The sequence below is a fragment of the Carcharodon carcharias genome, chromosome 5, assembly GCF_017639515.1.
Source record: "Carcharodon carcharias isolate sCarCar2 chromosome 5, sCarCar2.pri, whole genome shotgun sequence".
NCBI lineage: Eukaryota > Metazoa > Chordata > Chondrichthyes > Lamniformes > Lamnidae > Carcharodon > Carcharodon carcharias.
Genome location: NC_054471.1, coordinates 171965400 through 171989872, shown reverse-complemented (window position 1 = coordinate 171989872; position 24473 = coordinate 171965400). Strand labels below are relative to the sequence as shown.

General features: G+C 44.7%; 1 protein-coding gene across 5 annotated transcripts in view; it reads right to left on the bottom strand.

Annotated features, from left to right (window-relative positions):
- LOC121278461 (V-type proton ATPase subunit C 1-A-like) overlaps positions 1–24473 on the bottom strand; it is a 107021-nt gene that overhangs the window by 72187 nt on the left and 10361 nt on the right. For all 5 annotated transcript variants that reach the window (XM_041188914.1, XM_041188911.1, XM_041188915.1 and 2 more), the window contains exons 4-5: positions 23687–23772; positions 8856–8950 (exon numbers count right to left, since the gene is read on the bottom strand). In XM_041188914.1, the coding sequence (XP_041044848.1) occupies positions 8856–8950; positions 23687–23772 (181 nt within the window). The remainder of the gene's footprint in view (positions 1–8855; positions 8951–23686; positions 23773–24473) is intronic.

The window sequence follows — 24473 nt, the reverse complement described above, 5'->3', positions numbered from 1 at the left end:
GTGGCTGGAATGATTGGAATGGCTGGTAGGAGTGGACCAATCCTACTGCCAAGTTACACTCCCATGCATCTATTTTGGTCCTAGCATGCAAACAATTGCAAAGTTTTTCACTGGTTATCAACTTGGCAGCCATTATTCAAGTAGATTACACTGAAAATTAGAGGTTGAGTTGTGGCAAATTTCAGAGCCGATCTGAACTCCTGCATCAGAAATGTAGATTTTTGTCGTAAGTACCATTTCTTGTTTGACTCCAGCTGTTAACTTTCACTGTTGTCAATAATAACATACAATTTATTTATTAGTATGATATTTTTCTATTAGTTGAACTGAGGCATTAATCTATCATTTAAAATGGGACAGCACCTCTATTAAAATAACGGACAGAAGAATGACAAACAGGTAACACAGCCACTTGCTAATTTCGCTAATAGCGTTTCAAACCTATAATCTCACATTCTCAAAACTGCACTTCATACATTACTGATCATTCTGTTACATGTGTTGCTGTAGCATGATGCAGGTTTGCACCCATAAGTCTACACACTGAAGTTGTGGGGAGGTATCAAGGAGAGAGAAGACACTTTTCCACAGTGAAGGAGGGGCAAATTAAATGGAAAGGGGTTATTGTGCATTTCCTAACAGGTGGGTTCATAGGGCTATTGATGGAGCCCTCATTTAAGTGCATCAACGGTAGTACATGACACTGGGAGACCCAAACAGGGAATAGATCAAAACACTTCAAGAAGGAGATGTCTAGTAAGTTTAAATATCAACAAGCGTTTAGAGATAAGTGTTGTTATCTTGTGATATTGCACAAGGAGCGTTAAGGCCTGTACAATACTGAAATGTTTTATCTGTGTTCCCAAAGAATGCGATGATTGCATAACCTAAAGCAGCTGGAGAACAGAAGCTGCCATTATAATGTGGAGATTAAACATTAACACAATAAGCTTGAGAATTTAAATTGCAACAAAGTATGTTATTGGTTTTGTTTGACACTATACTATTGTAGCAGGAAACTTCAGCCAAGAACACACAACATATGTGTGACCAGTCAATCACAACATTGATGTGTCAATCACAATGAACATTGCACCACCAGCAAAACAGTAATGAAGCATTGGTCATCAATAAATTCTTTGTTCAACAGACCCCTGTAAATTAATGTAATAATGAAGAACCTAACATTAGTGACTTAATAAATTATAAAGTAGCAGGCAAAACAACAATGGAAAAGTAGTTTGAGTGATCAATTGAATTAATGGATCTGGGAACATATCAACAGGAAATAAATGAAAGGAGCAGCAGGTACCAATGAATTAATAAAGCACCAGCCACCAGCAAATTAATACAGCAGCGGGCATAAGGCATACAAGTGAATGAGCGAATAATTGGACAAACATGAACACACCTTTTAAGGAACTATCTCTGTTGTCACTTTTCTGTAGCTTGAGTCAATCTTGACTTTAAAGTAGAGCCAGGACATGTGTGAAAATGAGGCAGACAGGAGGGGAGTTGGCCAGGTAGAATTTCTTTGAGGAACCAACGTGGGCCACTAGGGCTGGATACTGAAAACATTTTGGCTGCTTCTGGCTGATGATCACATTTTTAAAAGACTTTTTGTAGTTGACCATTGAGAACCTGAATGGCCAAAGGCAAAAACACCCAAGCAGAAAAAAGGTTGTGCCTGAGAGCAGGGAACAGGTTCTAAGCTAAAATTGATGGCTATTTGGTCTGGGAGCAGATAATGGCTGAGGGTGAAGTGCAATTCAGACACAGGAAAAGTGGTGAAGAAGAGCAGGAATAATGAAGAACACCAACAGAACCCCAAAAGAAGCACAAATGACAGGGTTGATGGCTATAATGGGACACAAGTCTTGAGCCGGTAGGCACTGGGACGAGGCAAATGGAGCAAGAGGTGCAAATTACAGGAAAGTTCACTGAGGAGTGGAAGACCACAAAAAGAAGTTTACGAAAGATTTTTTTTCATGTAAGGAGGTAGCATGCAGGGTCTGGCCAAGGAATGGGACTGAAGGTTCAAGAGTTGGGGAACTGAGAGATGGGCCCAGATTTTCACTTCCAAGTCAGGTGCACAGAGTTGGGAAATTCGACAACTCCCCGAACCCGACTTGGGAGAAACTACCCCAAATGGACAGATTTTCGTTCCGTGATGATGGATGCACAATGGAGGCCCACCAACTCCGAAAATGGAGTACGGAGGCGGCCCTGCTTGGGTAACATGACTTGGGCAGGGTATAAAAGGAATTCCTGCTATGAGACAGGAAGTGTTACTCTTGCTCGCAGGAGATGTCAATCAAAGGTCAGGCGAGTACTAACTATAACAGTTGGCCCTTTGGTTGCTGACATTGGAAGTGATGGCCCATGGGCTTTCCATAGGAAAATAGGGTCATTATTGCTGCCCTTTCACCTTGTAATGAGGAGCGCATTCTACCAAGTTCAGGCTGGTAAAGGATCACAAGATTCAGCCATGGAGATGGCAACACCTTGGCACCATCAGCTGCTCATGGGATTCTGTTAGTATAATGCTTCAAGGGGTGATTGATACTTACCACATTAGCCATTAGAACCTTTGCCCTTCACCTACCCTCTTTCCACCAATCTCTCAGGATGTGGCCATGCAAGTGAGTTTTGACAAGGGGCCTCCCAGCTACACACTGTCATGGCAGAACAGCGTGACACAAAAAGAGCAGTCCAGCAGGGTAGTTTATGTTTGAGAGCACAATATGCCATCTGGCAATGGATCAAAAGACAGGCCACCCTGCATTCATCCAGTCCATTTCCCCACGCTGCCAACATTAGACATGGAGGAGATCGAGAACGTGGTTCATGTATGTAAGCAGACAATTGTGTATGGAGACCATTCGAAGCTGGAAGACTTACCTGCCTTTTCTGTTTCCATTTCTCATGCCAAAATGTCACAAAGCAGGACAAGTGAGGAATGAGTGGGAGGAGCTGTGCCCTGCTTCAGTGATCATGACCTCCAGATCCTGGTCACAGAGGTCCAGAGACACCACAGTACATTATATCCCAGTGGCTGACAGGACCAGTTCACAGCAACCAAGAGGGTATGGCAGGAAATAGTCACAGGCGTTAGCACAGCAGGGACAATGCCGATCATGTATTCAATGTGGGAAGACAGGTGCACTCCGGCAAGATTAGTTATTTGGCACAAGTGCACAGAGGACCAAGTGATGGTTCACATCTGAATGCTGCACCTATGGTGGAAGACCTGGCACATACCCTGCCTATAGCATGGAGGCTTGTATGTCCAAGCCGCTCCTTAAATGCACAAAGTAAAGTTTTTTTTTATTCATTCAAGGGATGTGGGCTTCGCTGGCTAGGCCACCATTTATTGCCCATCCCTAATTGCCTTTGAGAAGTTGTGGTGAGCAGCCTCCTTGGACTGCTGCAGTCCCTGTGGTATAGGTACATCTACAATGCTGTTGGGGAGTTCCATGATTTTGAACAAGCAACAGTGAAGGAACGGTGATATATTTTCAAGTCAGGATGGTCAGTGACTTGTAGGGGAACTTCCAGGTGGTGGTGTTGTCATACATCTGCTGTCCTTGCCCGTCTAGATGGTAGTGGTCTTGGATTTGGAAGATGCTGCCTAAGAAGCTTTGGTGAGTTCCTGCTGTGCATCTTGTATATTGTACACACTGCTGCCATTTTGTGTCGGCGGTGGAGGGAGTGAATGTTTGTGGATGGGGTGCCAATCAAGCAGACTGCTTTGTCCTGGATGGTGTCAAGCTTCTTGAGTGTTGTTGGAGCTGCACTCATCCAGGCAAGTGGAGAATATTCCATTACACTCCTGACTTGTGCCTTGGAGATGGTGGACAGGCTTTGGGGAGTCAGGAGGTGAGTTACTCGCCACAGAATTCCTAGCCTCTGACCTACGTTTGTATCTACAGTAATTATGTGGCTAGTCCAGTGCAGTTTCTGGTCAATGGTAACCCCCAGGATGCTGATAGTGGGGGATTCAGTGATGATAATGCAACTGAACATCAAGAGGTGATGGTTGGATTCTCTCTTGTTGGAGATGGTCATTGCCTGACACTTGTGTGGTGTGAATGTTATTTGCTGCTTGTCATCCCAAGCCAGGATATTGTCCAGGTTTTGCTGCATTTGGTCATGGACTCCTTCAGTATCTGAGTAGTTGTGAATGGTGCTGAACATTGTGCAATCATCAGCCATCATCCCCACTTCTGCCCTTAAGATGGAAGGAAGGTCATGAATGAAGCTGCTGAAGATGGTTGGGCCAAGGACTTTACCCTGAGGAACTCCTGCAGTGATGTACTGGAGCTGAGATGGTTGACCCCCAACTACTACAACCATCTTCCTTTGTGCTAGGTATGACTCCAACCAGCGGATAGTTTTCCTCCTGATTCCCATTGACTCCAGTTTTGCTAGGACTACTTGATGCCACACTCGGTCAAATGTGGCCTTGATGTCAAGGGCAGTTACTCTCATCTCACCTCGGGAGTTCAGCTCTTTTGTCCATGTTTGAACCAGCTGCAACAAAGTCAGGAGCTGAGTGACCCTGGCGGAACCCAAACTGGGGGTCAGTGAGCAGGTTATTGCTAAGCAAGTGCCGCTTGATAGCACTGTTGATCACCCCTTCCATTACTTTACTGATGATGGAGAGTAGATTGATGAGGCAGTAATTGGCCGGGTTGGACTTGTCCTGCTTTTTGTGTACAGGACATACCTGGGCAATTTTCCACATAGCCAGGGAGATGACGGTGTTGTCGCTGTACTGGAACATCTTTGCTAAGGGCACAGCAAGTTCTGGAGCACAAATCTTCAGCACTGTTGCCAGAATATTGTCAGGGCCCATAGCCTTTGCACTATGCAGTGCCTTCAGCCTTTTCTTGATATCACGTGAGTGAGTTGAATTGGCTGAAGATGGTATCTGTGATGGCTGGGGACTTCCGGAGGAGGCCGAGATGATCATCCACTCAGCGCTTCTGGCAGAAGATTGTTGCGAATACTTCAGCCTTTTCTTTTGCACTGCTGTGCTGGGCTCCCCCATTATTGAGGACAGGGGTATTTGTGGAGCTTCCTCCTCCAATGAGTTGTTTAATTGTCCACCACCATTCACGACTGAATGTGGCAGCACTGCAGGGCTTAGATCTGATCCGTTGGTTGTGGGGTCGCTTAGCTCTATCACTCGCTGCTTATGCTGTTTAGCACGCAAGTAGTCCTGTGTTATAGCTTCACCAGGTTGACACCTCATTTTTAGGTATGCCCGGTGCTGCTCCTGGCATGCCCTCCTGCATGCCCTCCTGCACTCTTCACTGAACCAGGGTTGATCCCCTGGTAGAGTGGGGGATATGCCGGCTCATAAGGTTACAGATTGTGGTTGTATACATTTCTGCTGATGTGATAGCCCACAGCACCTCACGGATGCCCAGTCTTGAGTTGCTAGATCTGTTTGAAATCTATCCCATTTAGCACGGTGGTAGTGCCACACAAGACGATGGAGGGTATCCTCAATGTGACAGCTAACATTAGGCTAATATCACTCTATATGCAGTACCTGCAGGACAAGAGGGCCCATAATGCCAGGGAGAGAGCACAAATTGAGGGTGGGACCACGAGGCTATGTTTGATCAAGAACATGAAGGAGACAGCCATGGACGTAGCCAGGGTGCCCACCTGGCTGGTTGTCAGGGTGGAGAACTGCCCGTAGCAGTGGCTGAAGGAGGTGGTAGAAGCATTTTGGAACACAATGGTGATGGTAGTGTGTATCAGAGTGTGCTCTCACTATGTAAGGGGCTACATCTCATTACCTCCTTTTGTGTCACACACAGGTCCCAGCACCACTCACTCAACACCAACACCCCACCATCCACCTCCCCACCCCCACCCCCCCGCTCCCCACCCATCCTGCCATGCGCCACCTCATCCTTGGGCAACAGGAGGAGGACGAGATGTCCGAAGAGGCAGCATCATATCTGACATCAGCCCACACTCTGCCAACACAGATCAGAGGGATGTAGCAGGCATTTAGAGTCAGTGGCATATGGTGAAGGACACTGCATCAGCAGCAAGTATGTGGACATCTTCCAGAATTCCCTGAGGCAATGCAAGTTCACACACTCCGAGTGGAGGAGTCCATGATGGTGATGAGCTCTACCTTGTCTCAGCTTGACTGCATGAGCTCCAACCATGACAGAATGGCCAATCTCATGGAGTGACATATCCAACATCACTTGGAGTGGATGCAAGAGCTCTACATGTCCCAGTGATAATGTCTGGCCCTGCAAAAATGCAGAGGCTGCATTCCGAGGTAGGTCCCTAACGGGTTCCTGCATGATGAGGCCGGCCACCTCGCTCCTCAATGCCATATAACAGGAGAGTTGAGCAGACTGCTTCCACCTCCTCGCCTTTAAGGGAGGATCAATGATCAGAATCAAACATCAAATCCAGTTTATCAGGTGCACTTCAACCATGCATTTTGTGTCAAATACAGTCATCCGCACATGATTGTTACACAGTGACTTAAGTGGATTTTCCACATGGCAAGATGCCGTGTATGTTCCTGGGGAACGTGCTTGTGTGGTTTCTCCACTACATTTGAAGCTTTTGTCGTCTAGGTGGTAGAGAGTGTGGGGTCACAGGGAACTGAGGTGTTTGGCAGCATTGCATGTTACAGATCTCACACTCTCCTGACACTGGACGCCAATGGTAGATAGTTAACGTGGAAGGTAGTGAAAGGAGTTGTTCCAACACATATGTGGAATCACCCTGCACAATGTGCAGTTGCTGCAGTCCTGTTAGCACATACAATCATATCTGAAAATCGTGGGCGTAAAGTCATGTTTCCTTCTGGCCCTCTTGCATATTGGGCATGGTTTGACAAGGCACAAGGTGCCGTTCATTCCAGCTCATTGACAGCCTCTAACACATATCTGCATGGTATAGACTGTGATGGACTTCTCAGGGTGTGATTTGTGCACCATGTTGAGGCCAAGGGTTATGATGGTCATAGTCTCAGCCATGTTGATGGCATTGAGTTTCAGTATGTGCTGTTGGTTTTCTTTCTTGTTGGGATTGGGCATTTCCCTGAAGAAGTTTGGCTTCCATGTTAAAGGTTTATTATGTGGAAGCTGCTCACCGGGGCCTGGCTGATTTAAATTGTGACATTTCAAGAGCCTAGGAGAATCCATCGTGAATAAGCAAACTACTGGTGATGAACTCCCTCCTGTAAAGAATCTGCCATTGCTACAATCAAGGCAGCTTTCAGGGTAGTGTGCACATACATGCAGGAACACCTTGGTGTGGTCACACAACACTGGCACATTCAAGGAGCAGAAGGATTTCCTGGTTATGAAGGTGTCAGGTTGATGACTTGGTGCCCTTAAGGGACATGGGTGCAGTCAATAGCCCTCTGCACTTGAGGGAAGCCTGCTAATCTGGCAAACCCCCCTGGCCCTCTGCAACTGTGACACCACATCCATTGGGAAGTTTATGCACTCCCCCACCCAAGCAAGGAGGGCATTAGTGACTGCCTTGATGCAGCTGTGTGTGGCTGATTGTGATGTGCCACAAAGATCTGCAGCTGAGCCCTGAAAAGAGCTGGTAACATAAAAATTCGGAGCCACTGTGACCTTCAGTGCCAATGGCAAGGCATGCAGATCTGCAGAATTCAGTGCCAGATCTTGCACTATGGCACATATCTCAGTAACCAACTCCTGGGTTAATCTGAGCCTTTTTCGGCACTGGTTTTCTGTCGTATCCAGATAGTATTCCCTTACCTTGAGGTAAAACCTTGTTGCCCTCCTCCTCCTCCTGCCTGGTGCTCACTGTGCAGTCTCTATCTCCTGGCCCTGTCCATTCCTCTGGCCGCACATTGCTCATGCCCACGTGCCTCTATGGCACAAATATGTGAAGGTGCCATCCCCATTTTGCAGCTTCTTTGCCATGATGCACACTCTTCCCCTCATCTAGCACATGCACTTTGCTCCCAGCTGGATGCCAAAGTCAGGAGGGCCAAAATTATATTCCAAGGCCACAGGCCTCACACTCCAATTCCCTTGGGTGCCAGCCTGTATCTGAAATTGTCGAAGTTCTGTGGCACTTGCTGAAACTTTTAAAGCTCTGCAAAATGGTACCTGACCTCTTAAAAAAGATACCTAACCTCTCCAAAGAACTCCGCTAGATTCACACCTTTAGCTGAAAGTCGTTAGGTCCCATGAGTCATGTTCTGCAAATCTCTCGATGAAAATAGCTTCTGAATGAAGGCAGCTGGCACTTTTAAATATGCCGCTGCCTCCGTGAATCGCACAATTGCGAAATCTATCCTGCCTCCGTTCCCCTCCCCAGAGAACATAGTGGGCCACTTTGACTAAAGCAAATCCGGGCCATGGAAAGGGAAGACATCATAGTGCCACCCATTGACCAGAGTCTTCAATTAAATCATGATAGAAATTGTTGGCATATTCACTTTCAATTACAAATGTTCACAAATTGGAGGTAAAATTCAGCTGTGGCAGTAGTGCAAAACAGATAGTAGTGGAAATAGCCACCCAATATACATCTTGCCTGATTTTCCTTTTCACTGAAGTCAATGGCGAGGAAAATCGAGTAGACTATATAATAGGCTTATAAGCTGCTGTTTACTCTCCTGTCAAAGTTAAACTTTACTGCTCTTGACATTATAAATGTTGACATCAAAGCATTACAAAAAGAAATCTTGGCATCAAAAAGTAAGAGTTAGGAAGAGGGAGTTAGGCAAGATTTTTATTAATATATGGTTGAAAATATATTTGATATATACAGACTTAATTTATTAAAATTTAAATTACAAATTTCTTAATACCAAATCTCACCTTAGCAATAACTTCTGTTATATTTTGTAGTGACTGTTTTATAGGATATTTAGCCATGTCCCATTGAAAATGTGTCACGTATCTATGAAGGTCAACTAAAAATGAAAAAAAAATAGAATTAGTTGTACGCCTGATGTTCCGTTATCCATAAGTAACAAACCAAACACCGCCAGATTGCTACATCAAATACAGCACCATAAACAGGTAGAGTATTGACCACAAAAATTAAAATGTTTTATGTTCATGATTAATAATAAACTACAAACGTGAAGTGCAGTTACATGTCTGTTTACTTCCCCTGTTTTATTTCACTTATCGCAGCAAACAATAGGTAAATTAATGCATGACCCAGCTTATTTTTATTTTTATAAATATCACAACACAAAAGAAAATGCCATTTCATGGGTTTCCAGAAGCTAGTGATAATGAGCACAAGTTTTGATTCTGCTCCCCACCACAATAAATTGTAGTGATAGTGAAAATGAAGCAGGAAAAAGCTTCTGGCTGCCAAAAGTTCTGTTCCTTCTCCCCATGTTCCAACTGATTTACAAGCATTATTTCTGTGGTGAAACTTTTTTTTAATTCTTTCATTAGATGTGGGCGCCAGCATTTGTTGCCCTCCCCTAAGTGCCCTAATCAAAAAAGTGGTTGTGAGCCACCGTCTTAAACCACTGCAGTCCATGTGATGTATGTACACCCACAGTGCTGTTAGGAAGAGACGTTTCAGGATTTTGATCCTGCGACAGTGAAGGAATAGTGATATAGTTCCATGTTAAGGTGTGCAGCTTTGAGTGAAATTTGCGGAGGTGGTGTTCCCATGCGCCTGCTGCCCTTGTCCTTCAGGTGGTAGAGATTGAAGGTTATGAAGTTACTATTGAAGGAGGCTAGGTGAGTTACTGCAATACATCTTGTATAGGTACATAGTGCTGCCATTGTACATCAGTTGAGGACGGAGTGAATGTTTAAGCTGGTGCCAATCAAGAAAGCTGCTTTGTTGTTGATGGAGTCATGCATTTCAAGTGTAGTTGGAGCTGCACTCATCTAGGCTAGTGGAGAGTATTTCTCCATACTCCTGCCTGGGCTTTGTAGATGGTGGTCAGACTTTAGGGAGTCAGGATGTGAGTTATTAGCCGCAGGATTCCCAGTCTCAGACCTTGTCTTGTAGTCAAAGTTTTTATACGGTTTGTCCAGTTCAGTTTCTGGTCAATGGTAACCCGCAGGATGTTGATAGTGGGGGATTCAGCAACGGTAATGCCATTGAATTTCAAGGGGCGATGGTAAAACTCTCTCTTGTTGGAGACAGTCATTGCCTGGCACTTATATAGCGTGAAGATTACTTGCCACCTATTAGCCCAAGCCTGAATGTTGTCCAGGTTTTGCTGCATATAGACACAGACTTTTTCAGTATCTGAGGAGTTGTGAATGGTGCTGCACACTGTGCAATCACCAGCGAACATCCCCCTTCTGACCTTATGATGAAGGGATGGTCATGAATGAAGCAGGTAAAAATGGCTGGGCCTAGAACACTGCCCTGAAGAACTACTATGACAAAATCCTGGGACTGAGATGATTTGTCTCCAACAATCACAACCATCTTTCTTTGTGCTAGGAATGATTCCAACCAGTCAAGAGTTTTCTCCCTGATTCCCATTGACTTCGATTTTGCTAGGGCTACTTCACATCACACTTGGTCAAGTAGTCCTTGATGTCAAGTGTAGTCACTCTCACCTGACCTCTCAAGTTGAACTCTTCTGCCCAGTTTTTGACCAAGGCTGTAAAGAGGTCAGGAGCCGACTGTCCCTGACAGAACCCAAATTGAGCATTAGTGAGCAGGTCATTGCTATGTAAGTGCCACTGGATAGCACTGTTGACAACACGTTCCATCACTTCACTGATAATCGATGGGGTGGTAATTGGCTGGATTGGATATGTCTTGCATTATGTGGACAGGAACTTAAAAGTTAATAAGGCACCAGACTGGATGAGATGCAAACAAGATTACTGAATGAAGTGAGAGTGGAAATTGTAGAGACACTAATTTTCCAATCTTCCTTAGACTCAGGAGTGGTGCCTGAGGACTGGAGAATTTCAAATGTTACATATTTGTTCAAAAAAGGGTGTAAAAATAAGCCCAGCAACTACAGATTTAACCTCGGTGGTGAGGAAGCTTTTAGAAATGATAATTCGGGACAAAATTAATAGTCACTTGGGAGTCACTTAGATAAATGCAGGTTAAGGAAAGCCAGCATAGATTTATTAAGGGAAAATCATATTTAACTAAATTTCTTGAGTTTTTTGATGAGGTAACAGGGATGTTTAATGAGGTTAATATTGTTGATGTGGTGTGCATGGACATGTAAAAGGCATTTGATAAAGAGCCTCACAACAGACTTGTCAGCAAAGTTAGAGCTCATGGAGAAAAAGGGGCAGGACATGCCTGGGCAATTTTCCATTTATCGGGTAGTTGCAAATGTTGTAGCTATACTGGAACAGCTTGGCTAGGGGCATGCCTAGTTCTGGAACATAAGTTTTCAGTACTACTGCCAGGATGTTGTCAGCATCCATAGCCTTTGCAGTATCCAGTGCCTTCTGCCTTTTCTTGGTATCACGTGAAGTGTATCAACTTAGCTGAAAACTGGCATTTGTGATGCAGGGGAACTTAGGAGGACACTGAAATGGATCATCCACCTGGTACTTCCGGCTGAAGATTAAGCAAATTTTTCAGCCTTATCTTTTGCATTAATGTGCTGGGCTCCCCTATCATTGAGGATGGGAATATTTGTGGAGCCTCCTCCTCTGCTCAGCTGTCTAATTGATCACCAATTCACAACTGGATGTGGCAGGACTGCAGAGCTTTGATCTAATCTGCTGGTTGTGGGGCCACAAAGCTCTGACTATCACATGCTACTTCTGTTGTTTGGCAAGCAAGTAGGCCTGTTCACAGGTTGACACGCCATTTTAAGGTATGCCCAGTGCTGCTCCTGGCATGCCCTCCTGCACTCTTCATTGGACCAGGCTTGAACCCCTGGCTTGATGGTAATTGTAGAGTGGGGGATATGCCAGGCCATGAGGTAACAGATCGTGATTGAGTACAATTTTGATGCTGCTGATGGCCTACAGGAGATGAGCACCTCCTGGATGCCCAGTTTGCGTTCCTAGATCTGTTTTGAATCTATCCCATTTAGCATGGTGATAGTACCACACAACACAATGGAGGATATCCTCAGTGTGTTCAACAAAAAACTAATATCTATATAAGACCCTTAAGTGAATGAAACTTCCCAAGGTGCTTCGCAGGAGCATTATAAAACAAAGTATGATGATACTTCATCTCCACAAGGACTGCACAGTGGACCCTCCTACAAATACTGTCATGAACAGATGCATCTGTGACAGGCAGATTGTGAGCACAGGGTCTAGTAGGTTTTTCTCTCTTGTTGGTTCCTTCACCACATGCCGCAGGCCCAATCTGACAGATAAGTCCTTCAGGACTCAGCCAGCTCGGCCAACAGTGCTGCCACTGAGCCCTCTTGGTGATGAACACTGAAGTCTCCCACCCAGAGTACATTCTGTGCTCTTATCTCCCTTAGTGCTTCTTCCGGAAGTGTTCAACATGGAGGAGTACTGATTCATCAGCTTAGAGAGGGTGATAGATGTTAATCAGCAGGAGGTTTCCTTGCTCATGTTTGAGCTGATGCCATGGGACTTCATTGGGTCTGCAGGGCAACTCCTTCCTGACTGAATACCACTATGCTGCCACCTCTGATGGGTCTGTTCTGCTTTGGGATGGTAACAGTGGTGTCTGGGACATTAGCTGTAAGGTATAATTCGATGAGTCTGACTATATCAGGCTGTTGCTTGACTAGACTATGGGACAGGTCTCCCAACTTTAGCACAAACCCCCAGATGTTAGTAAGGATGACTAAGCAGGATTGACAGGGCTGGGTGTGTCGTTGTCATTTCCAGAGCCTAAGTCGATGCCGGGTGGTTCGTCCAGTTTTATTTCTTTTTGACTATTTACTTAAAATCCAACTAGATTTAATATGAATACAGATCCCTATTTCTACCTAATAAACCAAGGGGTGGGAGATTCCAAAATGCATCTGGATTTTTTTGCTGTCACTTTATCTAAGCACAATTCTTTAATTTGTATTTTTATCACTCATTATGGATAAGAAGACTCTGAAAAAATGACTCTTAATTACTATAAAATTGTTTCAGAATTGTTTGATTAGATACCTTGAGGAAAATAACTGCAAAACAACAAGCTCTTAGGAGAAACTTCAAAGCATTTGATATTTAAATGTCAGCCCCTGGATCCATCCTTGCTTGTCACAACAATATTAATCAATAGAACTGCATGGCTGACCAATTGCAATGCAGCACAATTAGAATAAACAAATTCACTGTTCAAATTTTCTTTGTTAAAATTTGTACTTCTACTCAGCAGCACTAAGATAAGCACACACCACCCTAAAAATTCACCAGTTAAAAGAGGACCGCAGTATCCTTACAATTCTATCCGGAAGTATCTAAGTTAAAGGCACTGACTGGCAGTCGCAGAAATGCCAGTTTGCTTGCCTAACAAATTTTGTAAAGATCCCAGATTTTAAAAAAATTCATGGTAAATTTTGTTTTGCTTCAAAGATTGAAGTTTTCCTGATCACATGGACAACGTGACCAAGCTATGTGGCTCTCATTTATCTAATCCATCGTAACCTGATCACTGTATCCATGTGTCCAGATTATCATTCTGAAAAAAAAAAATCAAAATGCAATGTTTATGCTCAAGAAAACAGGTGATTCAGAATTGGATGAACTTTAGTGACTCCTACTAAGCTTTACACTGGTGGCAGTAAATAAGTAAGCAACATTACTTCAGGTCCTCACATGTCTGTATGGTTTGGTATTCATATATTTTTATGCCCTACTCTGATTACTGAGAAAGATATCGTTGAAAACCAAAACAATTAAAGAAATGAATAGAGTTAACATTTTACATTTTTATGCAATTTTAGCTGTAATAATATTAAAGGAAGAATTGAAGTATGCAACACAAGGGAGCAGGCAAGTACAAGAGGAGGGCAAGTATGTCTCCACGTAATGTCTCCACTGGAAGACAATGCTGGGGACCATTGTTGGCAATTAGTGTTTCAGGACCAGTCCAGGACAAAGGCATCATGACTATTGCTAGGAAACCAGAACTACATAGTACACTGCCAAAAATGCACACAAACTGAACATTTTCAAGGAGTGGAATCCACTCCCATTCCCAGATATCCCTAGGTCTTCACATGAAGCACACAAGGCAATGCACCGTGGGAAGCCTGCTATCCTTGCGAAGCCCGCAACTCTTTCCTCTTTGTTCACTGCTTCCATTGAGGAATGAAATGAAATGGTTCCTGTTTGAGTAGAAAGGAAGGTGTCATGGATATCTGATGCAGAACAACTTTGTAAAATGTAAACAATTAGAATCCCAACACAGTCAAAGTCCAAAGAAAAGGCCATGGTAAACATGGGTAGCATCATCTCACTGCTGTACTATGTACCATCTAAAGTCTGGGATGAAGTAAATACATTTAGATGAAAAAAAGTAATGCATTATTTTCCATGCCAAGTAAGTCATGCAAGAGGAGAATCTGTGCCAATTCCCACCACAGGAGACTAAGTGAAAAGCCCAGAACAGAGGCAGTATTCAGGCTGGGCATTTCCTTGCTCCTGGCTGGGGCAGCAGCAGCAACCAATAATCAAATAAAAGCAGGTAACAGCTGGAGTGACGCAAATGGGATCTGGATCATAGCCTGGTCTTCTGAATAACTTTTTAAAGGGGCCAATTAGCAAACATGCAGCATGTTTTCGAGAGGTGCCCCAAAATGTCCTTGAAGTACCCTTAGTAGTATGGGCCTTCACCAGCAACATGTAATCTCACCCTGATTCTGGATACTTGGTTAAGGTCAGGAGCAGAGGTCAGCATCAGGCACTTCCCAAGACTTATACCAGGATGCCAGCCCCTTAACACTTTTCAATCTCAATTAAGCAAGTAAGCAAGCATGAATTCATCATTGAATGCAGCTCGAGACACAAGAATACAGGAACACAAGAATTAGAAGCAGGAGTAGGCTATTTGGCTCCTTGAACCTGCTCGGCCTTTCAATAAGATCATGGCTGATCTGATTGTGGCCTCAACTCCACTTTCCTATCTGTCCCACATAACACTTGACTCCCTTGTCGATCAAAAAGCTACCTAACTCAGCCTTGAATTATTCAATGACCCAACCTCCACTGTTCTCTGGGGGAGAAAATTCTACTAAAGGTGTATGTGCAGTTCAGGCTAAATTGAAAAGCAGAATCACTGAGGCAAAAAGCTCTGGATTACCACCTGAACCATGAGCAAATTGGCATGGGGTAAATGAGATCAGAGAGTTGAATGCGTGCTTCAAAGACTGGTGCAGCAGAAATGAGTTTCAATTCATGCACCAGTACTGGGGAAAGAGGGAGCTGTACCATTGGAATGGCCTTCACCTGAACTGTACTGAGACCAAAGTAAGGGCAAATTGTGTAACTATGGTTGTAGAGGGGGCTTTAAGCTAAATAATTGAGGGCAGGGGAAGCATGCAGGGTTCAGGTGAGGGCAAATTTGTAAAGTTAAAGAGAAAGGACAAGGCAATAGTGCAGGTTAGCAATACTGTCAATGATAACTGCAGTGTGATGGGAAGGGGCAGAGTGTACAAGTGCACAAGCAAATAAAGTTAAAGCAGGGAAAATTATATAAAGACAGATTTAAAGACTCTTTATCTGAATGCATGCAGTGTTAGTAACAAGATGGATGAATTGATAGCACAAATAGAAATGAATGAGTGTAATATGATAGTCAATACAGAGATATGGTTGCAAAGTGACCACACTGAGGCCTGAATATTCTTGCTTCACTCAGGAAGCTGTCACTGAGCTATGTCATCTACTGCAACCATAACTAGAGCTCTAAGCCAAAGAATAGACCACACTTCCTGAGGCTGTCAAGGTCATCGTAGACCTCCACCTTTATATCAAGGTGTGCTACCAAACTGCAGCAGAGTTCTTGGAGAACAACTGACACAAGAAAAGTTCACCTGAACCATCCCTTTCCTCCCAATACACCAACCATCCTTGTAATTACTGTCCTTACAACTATCAGCTGATTGCCTTTCTGCAGATCAGCCCCTCAGAATACAGAATGCAGAACGTACTCTGGGTGGGGGACTTCAATGTCCATCACCAAGAGTGGCTCAGTAGCACCACCACAAACTGAGCTGGCTGAGTCCTAAACGACATAGCTGCTAGACTGGGTATGTGACTGGTGGTGAGGGAACCAACAAGAGGGAAAAACATACTTGACCTCATCCTCACCAACCTACCTGCCGCAAACGCATCTGTCCATGGCAGTATCGGTAGGAATGACCAGCGCAGAGTCCTTGTGAAGACAAAGTCCCATCTTCACATTGAGGATACCGTCCATCATGTTGTTGTGGCACTATCACCGTGCTAAATGGAACAGATTTTGAATAGACCTAGCAACTCAAGACTGGGCAACCATGAGGTGCTGTGAGCCATCAGCAGCAGGAGAATTGTACTCAACCACAACCTGTAACCTCATGGCCCGGCATATCCCCGACTTTACCATTACCACCAAGCCAGGGTATCAACCTTGGTTCAATAAAGAGTGAAGGAGGGCATACCAGATGCAGCACCAGGCATACCTAAAAATGAGGTGTCAACCTGGTGAAGGTACAACACAGGACTTCTTGCAAGGCAAACAGCATAAGCAGCAAGTGATAGACAGAGCTAAGTGATTCCACAGCCAATGGAGCAGATCTAAGTTCTACAGTCCTACCACATCGAGTTGTAAGTGGTGGTGGACAATTAAACAACTCACTGGAGGAGGAGGCTCCACAAATATCCACATCCTCAATGATGGGAGAGCCCAGCACATCAGTGCAAAAGATAAGGCTGAAGCATTCACAACAATCTTCAGCCTGACATGCTGAGTGGATGATCCATCTCAGCCTCCTCCAAAGGTCCCAGCATCACAGATGCCAGTCTTTAGCCAATTCGATTAACTCCACGTTATATCAAGAAACGGCTGAAGGCACTGAATACAGCAAAGGCTATGAGCCCTGACAATATTCTGGCAATAGTACTGAAGACCTGTGCTTCAGAACTTTCCACCCTCCTAACCAAGCCGTTCCAGTACAGCTACAACACTGGCATCTACCCGGCAAAGTGGAAAATTGCCCAGGTATGTCCTGTACGCAAAAAGCAGGACAAATCCAACCCGGCCAATTACCGCTCCATCAGTCTACTCACGATCATCAATACAGTGATAGAAGGGGTAATCAACAGTGCTATCAAGTGGCACTTGCTTAGCAATAAACTGCTCACTGACACTCAGTTTGTGTTCCACCAGTGTCACTCAGCTTCTGACCTCATTACAGCCTTGGTTTAAACATAGACAAAAGAGCTGAACCCCAGAGGTGAGGTAAGAGTAACTGCCCTTGACATCAAGGCAACATTTGAATGAGTGTGGCATCAAGGAGCCCAAGCAAAACTGGAGTCAATGGGAATCAGGGGAAAACCTCTCCGCTGGTTGGAGTCATACCTAGCAGAAAGAGAGATGGCTGTGGTTGTTGGAGGTCAATCATCTCAGTTCCAGTGCATCACTGCAGGAGTTACTCAGGGTAGTATCCTAGGCCCAAACATTTTAAACTGCTTCATCAATGACCTTCCTTCCATCATAAGGTTAGAAATGGGTATGTTCGCTGATGATTGCACCATGTTCAGTACCATTTGCAATGCCTCAGATGCTGAAGCAGTCCATGTCCAAATGCAGCAAGACCTGGACAATTTAAGGCTTGGGCTGACAAGTGGCAAGTAACATCTGCACCACACAACTGCCAGGCAATGACCATCTCCAACAAGAGAGAATCTAACTATCACCCCTTGACATTCAATGGCATTACCATCGCTGAATTCCCCACTATCAACATCCTGGGGGTTTACCATTGACCAGAAACTGAACTGGAAACCAAATAAATACTGTGGTTACAAGAGCAAGTCAGAGTGACTCATCTCCTGACTCCCCTCCTGACATGCCTGTCCACCATCTATAAGGCACTTAGTCAGGATTTAGATGGAATACTCTCCACTTGCAGCTCCAACAACACTCAAGAAGCTTGACACCATCAGGACAAAGCAGCCCACTTGATTAGCACCCCTTCCACAAACATTCACTCCCTCCACCACTGACACACAGTGGCAGTAGTGTGTACCATCTACTAGATGCACTGCAGAAACTCACCAAGGCTCCGCAGGCAGCACCATCCAAACCTACAACCACCATGATCTACAAGGACAATGGCAGTAGATGCATGGGAAACCACCACCTGGAAATTCCCCTCCAAGCCATTCACCATCCTGACTTGGAAACATATCGCCATTCCTTCACTGCCACTGGGTCAACATCCTGGAACTCCCTCCCTAACAACACTGTGGGTGTACCTACACCACAGGGACTGCAGCAGCTCAAGAAGGCAGCTCACCATCGCCTTCTCAAGAGCAATTAGGGATGGGCAATAAATGCTGGCCTAGGTAGCAATGCCCACATCCCTTAAATGAATTTTAAAAAAGCTCCTGTGCTCACTTGATTAATATCTTCACAACCCATCAAAGATGCTCGATTCCCCACCCACACAAACAAGTACACAGAAAATAAGTACTATGGGTATTGCTGGCTGCATGTTTGGCACAGAATATTGAGGTCCCAGTATGGATTTCACATGGTCTCTGAACCCACAGAAACTGAAAAGGACTAGTCATATAAATATTATGGCTACAAGAGCAGGTCAGAGGCTAGGAAACCTGCGACGAGTAACTCACCTCCTGACTCCTCAAAGCCTGTCCACCATCTACAAGGCACAAGTGAAAGAATACTCCCATTCAAGAAGCTTCACACCATCCAGGACAAAGCAACCCGCTTGACTGGCTCCACATCCTCAAACCTTAACTCACTCCATTACCGACACACAGTTGCAGCAGTGTGTGCCATCTAAAAGATGCACTGCAGGAATTCACCAAGGCTCCTTAGGCAGCAGCTTTCAAACCCACAACTACTACCATCTAGAAGGACAAGGGCAGCAGATGCATGGGGATACCACCACCTGGAAGTTCCCCTCCAAGTCATTCACCAACCTGACTTGGAAATATATTGCCATTCCTTCACTGTCGCTGGGTCAAAATCCTGGAGCTCCCTTCCTAACAGCACCTACACCACATGGACTGCAGTGGTTCAAGAAGACAACTCACCATCACCTTCTCATGGGCAACTAGGGATGGGCAATAAATGCTGGCCCACATCCCATGAATAAATAAAAACAAAGGCATGGCATACCTATTGGCCTGTTTTTCCATGCAAACCCATTTCTAGGCCAATGTGTGATTAACCAAATTATATTGACTGTATAAGCTGCAAAACTCAGAGCAGGACTACAGATTTTCAGACACAAATTCAATAAATAACATAGTGCACAAGTGGTTGCACATCGATAGTGAAGTTCCAAATTTTAAGAAATCTGAATCTCCAAATAATCTGGCCAGTAGAATTGAGACAAAATTATTTAATGTGTCCAATTATCAATTGCCAAGTTAGATATAACATACAATTATCTACAACCATTGCTTGTCTGTCACCAAGTAATATTTAATTAATGGCCTGTGGTCATCTGTAATGTACATGAAATAGGAATAGTAAGAAAGAAGGTTTAGCATGTGAAGCAATATGCCTCGTGCACTGGTATGGAAATTCATTTTTAATAATTACCAGTTGAGAAACCTGATTACTCTCTGGTCAATGGAGTGAAGATCAGGAAATAGGTACTACTCTTAGTGCTGGTGTGCTCGAGTTCAAGATGAAGAAAGCAGATTTTCCGTGTAGCAATTGTAGCATTATGTAGCATTTTCTAGTCCTCCACAGTTTTCATAATTTCCATCCTCAGTGTGCAGTTTAAAGAATGCTAGATTGTCACCATTCACATTCATCATGTATGCAGAAGGGTATTTGCATACAGAACATATTATTCTCAGTTGTTTGAAAATTAATGTTCAACTTAATCTAATCAGGCTACTAATGTTCAAGCACTGATTAAATATTATTTTTGGATGACCTTTAAAAGTCAAGACTAGTGATCTTTCAGCAGAAGTGTCAGAACTGTGCATGTATGACTGGGTCAGGGATGCCACTACCAACCCCAAGATGTTATTAGGCAAGAATTTTGTATGGGTATTATAATTGGAAGAGACTTTACAAAAAGAAAATGCATACTGATTGAAGAAATAAAGTGTACTGGTTGTAAATATATACATTAGAGATAAGAGTTAGAGCTTAAAGGCATGATTATTTTAAATGTAGGAGTTTAATGCACTATAAATATACCAACTTTATGGCAGAGAACTCAAAATAGTGTAAATTTTTGAATCAAAAACAGAATTACCTGGAAAAACTCAGTAGGTCTGGCAGCATCGGTGGAGAAGAAAAGAGTTGACATTTCGAGTCCTCATGACCCTTCGACAGAACTTGAGTTCGAGTCCAAGAAAGAGTTGAAATATAAGTTGGTTTAAGGTGTGTGTGTGGGGGGCGGAGAGATAGAGAGACAAAGAGGTGGAGGGGGGGTGGGGGTGTGTGGTTGTAGGGACAAACAAGCAGTGATAGAAGCAGATCATCAAAAGATGTCAACGACAATAGTACAATAGAACACATAGGTGTTAAAATTAAAGTTGGTGATATTATCTAAACGAATGTGCTAATTAAGAATGGATGGTAGGGCACTCAAGGTATAGCTCTAGTGGGTTTTTTTTTTATATATATATAATGGAAATAGGTGGGAAAAGGAAAATCTTTATAATTTATTGGAAAAAAAAAGGGAAGGGGGAAACAGAAAGGGGGTGGGGATGGGGGAGGGAGCTTACGACCTAAAGTTGTTGAATTCAATATTCAGTCCAGAAGGCTGTAAAGTCCCTAGTCGGAAGATGAGGTGTTGTTCCTCCAGTTTGCGTTGGGCTTCACTGGAACAATGCAGCAAGCCAAGGACAGACATGTGGGCAAGAGAGCAGGGTGGAGTGTTGAAATGGCAAGCGACAGGGAGGTTTGGGTCATTCTTGCGGACAGACCGCAGGTGTTCTGCAAAGCGGTCGCCCAGTTTACGTTTGGTCTCTCCAATGTAGAGGAGACCACATTGGGAGCAACGGATGCAGTAGACTAAGTTGGGGGAAATGCAAGTGAAATGCTGCTTCACTTGAAAGGAGTGTTTGGGTCCTTGGACGGTGAGGAGAGAGGAAGTGAAGGGGCAGGTATTGCATTTTTTGCGTGGGCATGGGGTGGTGCCATAGGAGGGGGTTGAGGAGTAGGGGGTGATGGAGGAGTGGACCAGGGTGTCCCGGAGGGAGCGATCCCTACGGAATGCCGATAAGGGGGGTGAAGGGAAGATGTGTTTGGTGGTGGCATCATGCTGGAGTTGGCGGAAATGGCGGAGGATGATCCTTTGAATGCGGAGGCTGGCGGGGTGATAAGTGAGGACAAGGGGGACCCTATCATGTTTCTGGGAGGGAGGAGAAGGCGTGAGGGCGGATGCGCGGGAGATGGGCCGGACACGGTTGAGGGCCCTGTCAACGACCGTGGGTGGAAAACCTCGGTTAAGGAAGAAGGAGGACATGTCAGAGGAACTGTTTTTGAATGTAGCATCATCGGAACAGATGCGACGGAGGCGAAGGAATTGAGAGAATGGGATGGAGTCCTTACAGGAAGCAGGGTGTGAGGAGCTGTAGTCGAGATAGCTGTGGGAGTCGGTGGGTTTGTAATGGATATTGGTGGACAGTCTATCACCAGAGATTGAGACAGAGAGGTCAAGGAAGGGAAGGGAAGTGTCAGAGATGGACCACGTGAAAATGATGGAGGGGTGGAGATTGGAAGCAAAATTAATAAATTTTTCCAAGTCCTGACGAGAGCATGAAGCGGCACCGAAGTAATCATCGATGTACCGGAGAAAGAGTTGTGGAAGGGGGCCGGAGTAGGACTGCAACAAGGAATGTTCCACATACCCCATAAAGAGACAGGCATAGCTGGGGCCCATGCGGGTACCCATAGCCACACCTTTTATTTGGAGGAAGTGAGAGGAGTTGAAGGAGAAATTGTTCAGTGTGAGAACAAGTTCAGCCAGACGGAGGAGAGTAGTGGTGGATGGGGATTGTTCGGGCCTCTGTTCGAGGAAGAAGCTAAGGGCCCTCAGACCATCCTGGTGGGGGATGGAGGTGTAGAGGGATTGGACGTCCATGGTGAAGAGTAAGCGGTTGGGGCCAGGGAACTGGAAATTGTTGATGTGACGTAAGGTGTCAGAGGAATCACGGATGTAGGTGGGAAGGGACTGGACAAGGGGAGAGAGAAGGGAGTCAAGATAACGAGAAATGAGTTCTGTGGGGCAGGAGCAAGCTGAGACGATCGGTCTACCGGGGCAGTTCTGTTTGTGGATTTTGGGTAGGAGATAGAAGCGGGCCGTCCGAGGTTGGGCGACTATCAGGTTGGAAGGTGTGGGAGGGAGATCCCCAGAGGAGATGAGGTCAGTGACAGTCCTGGAAACAATGGCTTGATGTTCAGTGGTGGGGTCATGGTCCAGGGAGAGGTAGGAGGAAGTGTCTGCGAGTTGACGCTCAGCCTCCGCGAGGTAGAGGTCAGTGCGCCAGACAACAACAGCACCACCCTTGTCAGCGGGTTTGATGACAATGTCAGGGTTGGACCTGAGAGAATGGAGTGCAGTAAGTTCAGAGAGAGACAGGTTAGAATGGGTGAGAGGAGCAGAGAAATTGAGACGACTAATGTCGCGCCGACAGTTCTCAATGAAAAGATCGAGAGAAGGTAAGAATCCAGAGGGAGGGGTCCAGGTGGAGGGAGAATATTGGAGATGGGTAAAAGGATCCGTTGAACTGGGAGAGGACTCCTGCCCAAAGAAGTGAGCCCGGAGACGAAGACGGCGGAAGAAGAGTTCAGTATCATGCCGAGCCCGAAATTCATTGAGGTGAGGGCGTAAGGGTATGAAACTAAGTCCTTTGCTGAGCACTGAACGTTCAGCATCGGAGAGGGGAAGGTCAGGGGGTATAGTGAATACACGGCTGGGGTTGGGATTGGAAGAAAGGGTGGGGACGGAGGAACAGGCAGGGGTGGGGGGTCCTAGATGGGTGTTGGTGTCGATGAGTTGTTGTAGCTTGCGTTCCTTAGCACTTGAGAGAAAGAGAAAAAGTTTCTTGTTGAGGCGTCGGATGAGCCGAAGGATAAAATGAAACTGGGGGCACGCGCAGCTTTGAAAAAGGGTACGGCGGTGCTGCTGGAGGGAGAGGTCGAGTGTGTTCATATGGCGGCGCATGGCACCGAGTGTGGATTTCAGAATGTGACGGGAACAGCAGTCCGAGAAACGTTTTATGTCCCGGAGATACCTGTAATCCTGGGTGGGTTCGAAACATGAGGGGTGGAATTTCAGTTGAAATCCACGTGGGGTAAGTCGGAGACGGAGACAGTCACTGAGAAAGGAGATATGGCTGTGAAAGCGGGTTTTAGTAAACACCTTGTCAAACACTAGGAGGGAAATGGAAAGCAAAGAAGGTGAGCAAGACAACAGAGAGATACGGAAATCTTGTCGCAGAGAGGAACAGATGTACATGTAATGTACATCACTCATCTTTCACAGCTCCAGCATCTTGTTGAGTAACTTTCATTTTTGATGGATGTATACTACAGTATATTTTACAGAACCCACCTCCATTAGCTAATAGGTTTTCTTGAGCTTTATCCTTGGAATCCTCCATGATATCTGCTGTGTACTGTGCCAGCTTCTTTACGATGCTTAGATTGAAACACACATAAAGAGAACCAACTCTAAGTGACTGATGGTAAACATGGTAAGAAAAGATTTAAAATAAACATTTAAATTAGTAAAAGAATAGATCTCAGCAGAAAATTAACTGACATTGAAAATTCCCATTAATCATTTGACGTGAAGTGTCATGATGCTATACAGGCTTCATCCTGCTTTTTTCTTTGCTCTCTTCCCTACCTCCCCCATCCCACAACTCTCCCTGCCACCCCATGCATCAGTCCCAAAGGGGATAGAGATAAACCAGAAATACAAGCCAAAATGCCTAACATTGGTTATGGGGAAATTTTTTAGGGATAATAATCTGAGACAAATTAATTGTCACTTAGAAAAATATGGGTTAATGAATGACAGTTAGTGCAGATTTTTTATTGCTAAATCATATTCATCTAACTTGATTGAGTTCTGTGTTGAAGGAAGAGGGTTTTTAATATGTTGATATTGATATATATTGTTTTTATATATTGATTTATATATGGATTTTCAAAGATATTTGATGAAGTATCACATAATAGACATGTAAGCAAAACTGGAGCCCATAGGATTAAAGGGGCACTGGCAGTGTGGTCACAAAATTGGCGAAGAAGCAAAAAGCAAACAAACACAGCAGTGTTGTTTTACAGACTGACAGGAAGTATACAGTGTTACTGTCAACAGGGGTTGGTATTAG